Below are 12,424 nucleotides of genomic sequence, written 5' to 3' on the forward strand. Positions count from 1 at the left end.
GTAATACAATAAGAGCATGATTCAATGGTTGAATAAAATTTTTAATAATTTATCTAAAAATATATCATCTTATTCTCGTCGTGATAATATGAAGAAAATTAAGTCAAAAACTTTCTCTAAAGAAATAGTACGTATATATCGTGATGCCATTAATATTAATGAATAACGCGCAGAATCAAGCCGATTAAATATCGACTTCGAGGCACCATGAAAAATCTTTTTCTAAATAATGTATGTCAGTGGAAAAAGTATTATTTACAGAATTAGGTATTGATAATGTTATAAATACGTTTGCAATTTCTTTCTTCCATTAATTCATCGAAATGATTAATTTAGTTAATTGTTAAAAACTACCATTTAATTTCTTTTCTTACAATTTATAATTTCATTTAGATGGATGAAAATATTTTATAAATATTGGTACTTCTTTTTTAAGGGGGGGGGGTATATTTTGCTTCACAGTCTTAGGGGATATTGAAGCCATTGGATCGAGGCAATCACTAATTAGAATTTCCGGCCTCCTCCATTTTTTCAGAACAATTGAGGATTTCTATTTCATTATTTAAGGTAGCAATATTGTTTCTTATTTTATCCATTCTCTGCATAATACCCAGGTAGATAACAACGTAGATAACAACAGACATCATCCATCTACTACGTTACCTATTTTTCAGTCCGCTATGTCAGCCACATACAATACAATGAACAACATAATGGCTATAGCCCTCGAAAAGTGTTAATATATTAGGATTCTCTGGACATTTTGGAGTTAGTCACATTCATATTGAAGATTAAATTCGAGATTATTCCTTAATTTGATGTTCATGGTTTACGAATAAGTCTTAATTAGAGTAAATCGGAAAAGGAACGGAATGCTTCTTTGGCATTACAGAAGGTTTTTTTATTTAAATGAAAAAGAAAAATGATGTGTGGATAAAAGCATTGGTTTGAGGTTAGAAAAGATTTTTGGAGACGAAGTAAATCATTTGTTGCTTCTTGGCTGCCTATTGAGGTAATTGAGTCAAGGTTATTGTTATTGACTACTGACAGATTTGAAAAGAATGCCCTGAGGTAAAGAGAAATGCACATATTTCACATTTGGCGATTTTGACAATAAGGTCGATTGTATTGAAGAGCGGGGAATTTCAATTTGAAATATAGCCTACCAATATTTTATAGAAGTTTTTTTTCACTATCGCAATCATTCTATAAATTTAGTACATGAGCATTTCATAATTTCATTTTATTTTTTCCGCCTATTTTATATTCGAAAAAATAATACTTTTTTTCAATTTTTTTTACATCCCTAGTTTCCGATGTCATTTTCAATGTACAATTGATACGTTTGATTTAAAATGGTACTTTATAGATCTAAAATAATAGTTTAGTAGTACAATTTTATCTTAATTTTTTATAAAAGCGATCCTGTAAACCTATTATGTCCTCTATTGAACCCGGATTCGTTTGGTGGGATGCTATTTCTCGCGTTGCCAAGAAAATGTAATATTTAACTCTTCATTATATATTTTTAAAATATTAAACTGTATATTTTTTTTTATTTTATACTTTTCTTATTGATATTTATACAGGGACTTGGCTCTTAAGCCCTGCATAACCGGTGGAGCTACTGATAGCCGATTTTTAAGAGAAGTAAGAATTATTTATTAAACAATTTGCGTTCCCAATATAATGTATTTTACTAATATCATCATTTGATATAATTTAAAGATAAATAAATAAAAAATAATTTTGTATGCACGATTATTATATCTTACATCGCGAGGTATGCATGTTACCAACAATATGCATGGTAAGTCAGACAGTACATATAATATCTTATAATTTTGTCTGAAATTTATGGGGTATGATTTATACACGTGGGAATATATTTCCGGCAAAATCGGATTTTTCAAATTTAAAAAAAGCGCTATAAATAAATCTGGAGATCCTAAAGAAAATTCATGCTTAAGACAAAGAATATCCATTGAGATATGCAGATCCAATTTTATCTCTATTCTCTGCTCTATGCCAGACAATATTTACAATATATCTTTTTAATCCCCCATCCCCTGCTTTTTTAATTTTAGTTCATATAATTTTTTTTCGGTACTAAAATTTTTATTTTTACAAAAGCAGTTTTAATTTAAAATCAAATTAAAAATATATTTTAAAAAAAACATAAAAAAAATATGTATATTTTATATAGAAAAACATTATAAAGAACTTAAAAATATATTTAATAACACCCTAGAGAAGAGTGAATGCTTTAAAAGACGAAGGTAAAATCTTTCTTTGGGGTCCCCTGTGATCTACCTCATTTTTCCTCTATGGTTTAATGAAATTGAGGGCCTCAATTTCGGACATGGCTAAGGTATTGATAAATATTAGTATGAACGCTGTGTTGGTGAAACCAGCATATTTGTTTTTTTAAGGACTTCTGCCTTTTCGATGGCAGAAAATGAGAGGTTGGATTCTGCTACAAAATTGGCACAAGTATAGTCCCAGGCCAGCGGGGGACCGTTAGTCTAGGGAATGAGGGATATACCATCAGGACGTTTAGCGTTTTCATTTAAAAGGCCCACTGGTTGAGGGTGGATGGGATATTAACTTTTTTGAAGGCCACGGAGAATATTGTTGATGTATTTATGGCGGGGTTGTTGTCCGCGAAAGAACTTGCAGTTCAAGGGATGTTAGGCATTCGATTCGATGGGCTGGCCACAATTGATGCAAATGGAGAGTACTTTACAGCTAAAGCGAAGGGCTATGAATATACCTGTTCGCCAGTCGTGAAGAGGCCAAGATTGGAACTGGGGATGGCTTCCAACCATTCTTAGCCTGAGTTTGCATTTAAAATTATGTTATTGGGATTTTCCTCAAAGGGCCTGTTTGAAATTTAGGTATTCAACGGAACGGGATTCTTAATATATATTTATTTTTTTAAAAAAAATCCTATTATTTATATAAGTTTTAATATATTTTTAAAGTATGTGATTATTTGACAATAAAATTAATATTTAAAAAATAATAATTTATTGGGGAAAATAGCTAGATTATTTGTTGAGCATGTTTTGACATTCATTTGAAACGATCTTGCCGAATCTATCTTAGTATGTGTAAAATTCCTATCCTATAACTTTTATACAGTTTGATAATTAACTTTTGAGTTATTTTTGAATAAAATTTAAATATACATCGTATTAGCTAAAAAGAAACCTAAAATACAATTTATTTTAACATACTGTCCGTTGCAGGATGATAACAATTCGAAATAGCTTCATATGCCACGTATTTTTTTCATGGTCTCAATATATTAATTAAAGTCACTTTTCTTCTCGGGATTTGATATTTTAATGCCTTACAAAATATTTATCAATTCACATTTCATTATAAATATCAAAAGTTTGATGAAACCAATTTTTATTATAAATTTAACATCTTTTTACCTTTTGTACCGCAGTATATATATATTTTACAAAACAAACAATTAATCGTCGTACACAATTAATAATATATATATTTTAAATTCATCATATATTTAATTGCCTTTGAGGCTAATTGTTTCTATTACATCTATTCTCTCCTTTTTGGGCTCTCGATTTGAAACGGTATAAATTGTTTTCTTACGTTTTGGATAACGGCTGCTTGTACTTTCGTTCTCTACCACCGTTTGCTCATTACTGTCGATTTTCATCTTATCATTTATGATGGTGTCTTTGTTTATTGAGTCTTGTATTGGGTCCATGTCTTTGGTCACCAATTCGTGTATAGGATCTATGTCTTTTGCTATCGAATTTTGTATATGATCATTTTCATTCATTTGTAGTGTAGTTTGCATCGTTTCTTCTCTTCCCTCCTCTCTATTTTTTAAATCGGAGTTGTCGAACCTATGTTTTAATTGATTAATATGTCTTCTCCATACCCCTAATTTAGTTTCAACTAAAAACGTCATTGGTCCTGCTCTTTTAACGATGATACCTGGTATCCAATTATCTTTTTTAAAATCTTTTGCATATATTTTTTCATTTATATTAAAAAAACCTGGTAACTGAGGTATATATGGATGAGGATAAATTGGTTTTATTAATTGTAAAGGTCCTATGGGTTGAAATTTAAGCATAATTGAACTTAGTGATTGTTTTGTGGTTATTTGTGGCTTATTTCGATAATTAAACAAAAAATCTTGTATTTTATTATAATCATTATGTTTTTTTTTAAAAAATTTAAAAGTTTGTACTAATCGCTCCGCTTCTCCGTTGGTTCTAGGGTGGTATGGGGCACTATATACATTTTTAATTGATAATTGTTTGCAAAATAGACTAAATTCTCTACTTTGAAATGGGGGTCCATTATCCGTAACAATCGTATTGGGGTAACCGAAAATAGCAAAAAGTCTTAACAACAATTTTCTTACTTCAGTAAAATTATTCATCGTCATTTTTTGTATTTCAGACCATTTACTAAAACTAATTTCATTAATATTTTTCCATTATTAATTCCTGACACTAATTTGTCCCGCAATACTGTATTATACATATCTTTAAATTCATACGTCTTTGCCTTTATCTTTAATTTATTAATATACTCTACGATGGTTTCATCTTTTTCTTGTTCCATTTTAAAGAAATAATATCTTTCTAACATGAAGTTTGTCTTCTTCATATAATAATTTTTTAAAAGTTTAATTATGTCATCATATGATATTTCCTCTAATGTCTTTGGCAAACACAAATTAAATAATTTAGAATAAACCTCTAATCCAATATTCGCTAATAAAAATGATTTTTTGTCTTCTATTTTTGCGATTTTAAATATGAATTCCATTTTTGATAAATAAACTTACATATTGCACTCCTTTATATTATATTTCTCCATTTGAAACGACTGCGCCATTGTGATGAAACCAATTTTTATTATAAATTTAACATCTTTTTACCTTTTGTACCGCAGTATATATATATTTTACAAAACAAACAATTAATCGTCGTACACAATTAATAATATATATATTTTAAATTCATCATATATTTAATTGCCTTTGAGGCTAATTGTTTCTATTACAAAAAGAACATATAATTTCTTTTTTGATAAATGGGATATGCCCTCATATTAAATATTAGGATGCTATTTGTTTGTTAAAATGATAGATAATTCTTCAACTACACGAAATTGTTATTAAACAATCTATTCATTTTCTTAATACAGGGTAAAAAAAAAGAAGTCATTTAAGCTATGTGGTGGGACTAATCATTTTTAAAATTGTTTTATCATGATCCTCACATAAATTTACAGCATTGATATTTTAAAATAAAGAAAGTCAAACGTTGTGGATGTGGGCTCGTCCCGTCCAAGTTAATAGCCTCGGAAGCATCTCTTCCTGAAAATTATATACGGAACCGGATGTTTGATTTTCAGTATTTTCAAGCGATGTATTTTACGCGATATGCGATTTGAACGCTAAGCTTTCTAGTGTTGTACAACAACAGAGTTATGCTAGGTATTTCTCATTTCCATCGAACAGAATATTAAGTAAAAATAGATAAGGAACCCTTTCCCCGTTATGGTGCAGGCCGCCTTTGCCTTATGCACAACGATCCAAAATCTTTCATTTAAACGTCTATATATTTTGATAAATAAAAAGTGTTTTCTACCTCCCCAGAAAACATTAGTATCTTTTAAAAAATATTAATACAATATAAATACACGAAACTTTTACCAGTTAATTTGTTTTCTATAATAAAAACTTTTTAAAAATCTTTTGGGTCTTGAAAAACTTCACCTCTTCATTGAAGGGTTTGAAACTATGTATAGAGTCAAAAATAATACCTAAATTTTACCCTCTTGCTTATTTTAATTAAATTAATTTTATATTTTATTAGTTAGATATTCCATGTTATGGTATATCGTTGTTTAATGACACTCCCATGCTTGCCCACGATAATGACGAATGCGTTAATAAAGGCACGTATCTTAACGGTATCGAGATATACAAAAACTTACTACAGTCTTTAGCAAATACTCCTCTGATTAAAATTTAAACTTTAACACTTCGATTGTTATTTATAACGAATTCCCTGGGTGTTTTAATATATCTGAAAAATAGTCCGGTGGAATATAATTATGGTGAAATTTTATCGATATGCGGAATAACCTATTTTTTTAAAAACCTTATATTTATATTATAAATCAAATATATTTTTAATATATTATTTTAAACTTTTATTTACATTTTGTTACTTCATTGTTCAATAAATATTTTAAAAAGTTTGATTCTTTATGAACCATGGAATTGTGTTTATTAATTTGACTAATATAATATTTTATAGTATTCTAAGGCAGATCATAACTTACAATATATATCTAATCAAATCTTAATTAACAATCTATATTTTATTTTATTCCCTATTATTGTTAATTTTTTTTATTGGTAGCAAATTCGCTTACCCCATATTTTACATTTTGCTCATTATGTCTAATATTTTTTTATGTTGTTGGAATCAATCATTAATTCCATAACAATTGTAAATCAATTTATAAAATTATATGTATAATATTATTATAATTCTAAATTATATGCCCATCAAAAGATTTACAAATAATATATAGTTTTAAATTTAATTTAATACTTACATGTATGTAAGTATGTATATAAAAATTACTAAAAAATTATATCACTTATTTTATAGATACGTTATTTATTTATATACTCACAATAATGATAGGTGTGGTTGATATATTGATCTCTTTATAAATCAATGCTAATTTGAAATGATTTTTTTTAAACAAATTTATTTTTTTATTATATATGAACATTTATCTGTTATAATATTTCTATAATTTACGATAATTATTAAAACTCATTATAAAATCTATTGAAATGTTATTGAATATATAATCAAATAAAATTATTAAAACCGACACCAATTTATTTGTTATAGATTTAATTTATAGACTAATTTCATAGTTATTCAACGGACAAATAAATTGTTTAAAGCAATAAATAAAATTCTTGATTCATCATAATATTTTACTATATAAAAAAGTTAAAAATTTATTAAAAACTTTTAGTTATGTTTTAAATTTTAAAATAGGCTTTTTTAAAAATACACTGATAAAATTATGTTGATTTTTTAATTTACACTGGTTAAATTGGAAATAATTATTGCGAAAAATGAGTTTAAAAAAATACCAATTTTTATAGAAAGGTTACAATGAGATTTATGATGGTGTTTTTTAAAAGGGCGGACATGTGTGCTCATTTATAATTGTGGTCTATTTTGAATGGGGTGTTAATTTTGGTCTATTTTCAATTGTGACTTGGTCCACTTTTAATTAATTGTAATTATTTCTTTGTAAATGATAGATATAGATTACACAACATCATTAACTATTTCTACCTCCCAACCCCTTCTAACGATTAGTAATCAATATTCCCTTCCCCCTTATATTTGTTTTTAATTAAATATTTCTTTGATAAAAGATATCCTCTTCATTATGTATTTTTAATAAAATTGCATTTACATGTAATCAATATTTTGTACCCGTATAAAAAATATATATCAAATGTTACATTAAACTCCTGATTTGCTGGGAAATAATAGATAATTTAGGTATGGGATGATGGTAGCCGAGAAACTCTGATTCAAAATGAACGATTTAAAGTGATTTACTAAAGGGATTTTGGTATCAGGTGGACTTTGACGCAAGATGAATGTTAGCAGATGAACTTTGATTCTAAATGAAGCATTGAAATGATTTTTTTGGAAGTTATATGTAATATTAATATATTTTGAGGAAAAGTTACGCAACCTGTAAAGGCCAAATGAAGCAAATTTTGCGAACTATATAAAATAATATTTTTTGAGAATGTATCACGTGGCCTGTAAAGGGTTATCGTTTCGTAGTTTATGTTATATTTATTTTATCTAATATCATATGACAATCAGATAATTTATAAATGTAGAATATCAAGAAAATGTCAATCATTCATTTTATTCTGGAAAATATGAATGTGATTCAGCATCCTTTGTATGAATAAATCAAAAAAGGGAATTTCTTATGATGGATTATAAAAGTGTAAAGTATATATTGAGAAATAAAACAATATAGACACAAGTTTATAGGAAATTAGATATAAGAATACATCTTCACACCAAATTTAAAATCTTTATGCTGAAGGGATAAGAAGTTATTCGCGTTAATATTGTTACCCCGTCAATCACTATCCCGGTCTTCCCTATATGTGAAGGCGGCCCAACGATTGGGAGCACTAAAGATGAATCTTATTCTATTTTTTAGTGCTTGTTAGTGCTTCAATTATAGTAACCGAAGTTAGGGAAAAAAAGTTATAAGCCTAAATAAAAACTTTAGCCAATTTCACGCTTAAAATTCGATTGAATCATTAACGACGAAACATATACCATACCATTCTTTAGTACTTCGGGAGTAGAGGTTAGTCCTTCAATCACTTTTTGTAACCGAAAAAGTTATTTGCGAAAAGTCAAAAATAAACAAATGAGGCGACTTGCCAAAACAAAAACTAAACATTTGGTTTTAGCCAATAAGTGCTTAATTTATACATTAAATTCCATTAATAATTTATTTAACCACTTTATAAAAAAGTTATAAGCTAAATTAAAGTTATGACGTCACTAATTAGGTTTGAAATTGGCCTAACGAATGGTAGCGCTAACGGTGAAACTTATTTTATTCTTTAGTGATTCGTAGTTGAGGTTAGTGCTTCAATCAGTTTAGTATCCCCAATTTTTAAGAAAAAAATAAACAAAGGGCGGCCCACCAAAACAAAAACTATAATTGTATGGGAGATAGTAGAGCATGCTAGTCTAAAAAGGCAAATCAAAAAAATTAAAACTACTTGATAATATTGAATAAATAATACCTCATTTTATTTCATTTATTACTTTTATGTACTTAAAATTTTTTTTTATAAAATTATACTTTTTTAGCAATATTATTTTTTTGAAAATGGAAAGGATGAGCTACACCCTGGGAAAAATGAGCTCTCCCATGATGAGATTTTGAGCTGTTAATATTGATTATTTTTAAATACAAATATGATAAATATATTATTTACAACTTATTGAAAATAAGCCATAATGGAAAATAATTATCAGAAACCTACAGGCCCGGCTAAGCCCGGCCCGGCCGTATTTTAATTTTTTTAAATATACCCGGACCGTGCCTGAAAATTTTTTTAAAAAAATATCCGGGCCGTATATTTTAAAACCAAATATTTGAAATCGCCATTATTAGCTATAAAAATCAAAAATAAATAAAATGGATTTTAAAAAAATCCGGGCCAGGCCTGAATTTTTTAAAAAGCCGAAAATAATTTTTGGAATCCGGGCCGGGCCGAAAAAAATTTAAAAAAAAAATCCGGGTCGTACAAATGGTACCTCTGCAGATCTCTGATAATTATAAATAATTAGTGAAATTTATTGACAATTTAAACAAATAAAGAATATATTAAAATAGCAATAGGATTCATGCAAAGAAAAAGAGAACTTATGTGGGATAAAGACCCATAAACATTTTAGATACATTGTATAATATATACTTTCATTTTCTTATATTTGTCTTATGTAGACAATTTTAAATCTTTTTGTTTCATTGGTCTTGATTTATATCTTTTTAATGTTGCATACCTTAATTGTTTTCTCCGTAACGGATAGCAAGAACGGATTTTTATTAAATTTATTAATGATTTCATGTTTTATTATTTTTTAGTTATTTCTTCTTTCTAATATGATTTCTTACCACATTCAAATTTCAATAAGCTAAAATAAATTTTAAAAATAACGCTCAAAAGCTCATATGAACCTCTGACCCTCAATATCTTTAAAATTTAATGTTATGATAGTTTAAACATATTATTTTTTCAAATAAAGAATAACTATATATAGAATATGAATTAATCTTTTATATAAGATAGTTATTGAATAATTAAAACCTTTATTATTTTTTATTTTCTATAAATTGCCGCATTTAAAAAAGTTTCTTTTGAGGGTATAAATCATATATTGTGTTATATAAATTTAAAAAAATAGCCGCATATATATAATGTAGTTATACATATTTGATTAAAAAATTTATTATTAGAGTTGAGTGCCTAAAAGAAAACTTCAAGGCTCACAAGATACCTGGTCTCTACTATAACTCTGGTTTTTGTCATGATGTAGTGTGGCCAGCGAAATTATGGAAGCACTAACAATGAATCGTTAATAGAGATTAATGTTTTACAGTTTAGTAGCCCCAATCTTAATAAAGTTATTAAAGAAAAAAACAAAAATAAACAATTAAATCTCAGATGTTTTAAACCTTTTGGATGAAGTTTATAAAATTGATAAATTAATATCTTAAAATTTTCTATTTTATTTGTTAACATTCTTTATTTTATTTATTATGTAAAATGCAAATATATTCTTCGCAATTAATCCAATTAAATCTATGTATCCAATTCCAATGTATATGTCCCATCCACTTTTTTTACATCTCATTATAAATATCGTTATATGCGGTCCATATTTTCTCAGAATTATTATAATTTTTGTTTTATATTGTTCCAGTCATCCTTTCTTACACAAGACCTATTTCAACATGTTTAGAATACCTATCTTATAAATTTTAGAAAATTTTGCCGTTAACCTTTGAGTCATTTATAATTTATATAAAAATCTATGGAAAAACTTATATAAATTATATTAAGTTCAAAAGTTCATAGCGAAATTGTCTCATATTTATAGGCATTTCAAAGAAAACATTTCCGGTAAAATCGAAATTTTAAATTTAAAAAAAACGCGCTAAAAAAATGAAGGCGAAAAAATAGCAAATTCCCGGAAAAAACACATTGAAGCTATCATATATATAAATAATATAAAATTAAATTCTTACAACTTAATAATCATATTTTTTTAATCTATATTTTTCATAATATATTTGCCCTTAACTCTAAAAGTTATAGAAATCTTGATAAAAAAAATTATATTGCCTGCATATAATTGCTTTAGATTCTACGGATAATCTATTCCTCTCATTTGACTATTGGTAAGAGAAAATATTTTTACAACTTTAGCTGTATGAGCTGATATAGAATAAAATGAAACTTATTAAAATAGCACTACACTACGTTGTTCAAGGATTAGAATATAGAAATATTAGACCCATTTTTAAGAAGAGGAAGTTTTAAATATTTAACACTTTTCATTTTATTTGTAATAAACATTCAAAGTTGCAAAATTGGTCGAACAACTTTGATTCATTAGAAACATTTTTACTTTTCCAAAAGTCTATAGACTTTTCTAAACGTGACCACTTGGGAACATTTTAAATATACATCCACTGGAAATATTCCAATTCTTCTAGAAGTTCTGACTAAAAAGCAGAATATAAGATACTAATATTTAAATAAATTATCTTTCATTACGTATATTTAAATTCCTTTATATTGTTTTTACTTTTAATAAGAAATTTATTTTTTCTTTCTGTTTACAATTTTAATGATTTTAAATGGTTTAATATTTTAATGATTAAAAATAGTTTAACAATTCAATTAAGAACCACGGGGTGCCGGGTATAATATTATTTTTTCTAACATAGCTGAGCTGGGCCTGGGTTTTGGATAATTTTTTTAATGGGCTTGGTAAAAATTTCTCATTTAAATTTAGCTTACTTAAAAAAGTTGCTAACTTTATAAAATATTGCATTCTTTTTCCTTTAATTATAATAAATTTCAATATTGCATATGATTGCAATAAATACGACGTTTATTTTCATTAAAAACAATAAATAAAATCTTTGGATACGAGCTTGGGCAAAATTTTTTATTAATTTTATAAAATACAAGTAGATAGCCCATCAAGAATAACGGGTAGTGTTGTTAAAAAGCCTGATTGGGGTCGATTTCTAAAAGCTATTCGATTAATATTTTAGTCAAAAATAATATTATGCAAGCCTCAAGATTTGTCAAATAGAGTTTAAAACCTTCTTGCGTACTATGAGCAAAATATCCAGAAATAATATCATTAAGACTAAAATATTAATTGGTTCGTTTTTTAATAAAGTTCCAAATAGACTTTCTAACAACCCCAATGACGGATGAATCAGAATTTTCTCCATTATTTGATGATGGATAAATCAAAAATGTTCCTATTTTATGAGATGTGATTCAAACATTTACCTTTGCTTTCCTGAGATGTTATTCTGAAATTTTCCATTTTTATAAAATATGTTAATATAATTTATATTTAATTTATGTGCACAATAAAAAAAAATTTCAACTATGTTTTATACATTTGTAATTGTAATTTATAACCTAAAAAATGTATTTTTTCTAGGTGAGGGTTTTGTGGTATTAAATCAAACCAATATTAAAGTTTTTAGGTCAATTAGAAATACAAATGTATAAAAA

General features: G+C 26.8%; 1 protein-coding gene across 2 annotated transcripts in view; it reads left to right on the forward strand.

Moving 5' to 3' along the window:
• Positions 1 to 6,570, forward strand: part of LOC135931686 (aminoacylase-1-like) — a 62,663-nt gene extending 56,093 nt beyond the window's left edge. Inside the window, exons 13-15 of one of the 2 annotated variants that reach the window (XM_065468954.1) lie at positions 1,421 to 1,500; positions 1,590 to 1,650; positions 5,877 to 6,570. In XM_065468954.1, coding sequence (XP_065325026.1) covers positions 1,421 to 1,500; positions 1,590 to 1,650; positions 5,877 to 6,035 — 300 coding nt within the window. In that variant the 3' untranslated portion in view covers positions 6,036 to 6,570. Of the gene's footprint in view, positions 1 to 1,420; positions 1,501 to 1,589; positions 1,651 to 5,310; positions 5,467 to 5,876 lie in introns of those variants that run through there. The other variant, XM_065468955.1, reaches the window with a different exon arrangement.
• Positions 6,571 to 12,424: the final 5,854 nt, after the last annotated feature.

Source organism: Gordionus sp. m RMFG-2023, chromosome 1 (assembly GCF_954871325.1).
Source record: "Gordionus sp. m RMFG-2023 chromosome 1, tfGorSpeb1-WG-v2, whole genome shotgun sequence".
Classification (NCBI taxonomy): Eukaryota; Metazoa; Nematomorpha; class Gordioida; order Chordodea; family Parachordodidae; genus Gordionus; species Gordionus sp. m RMFG-2023.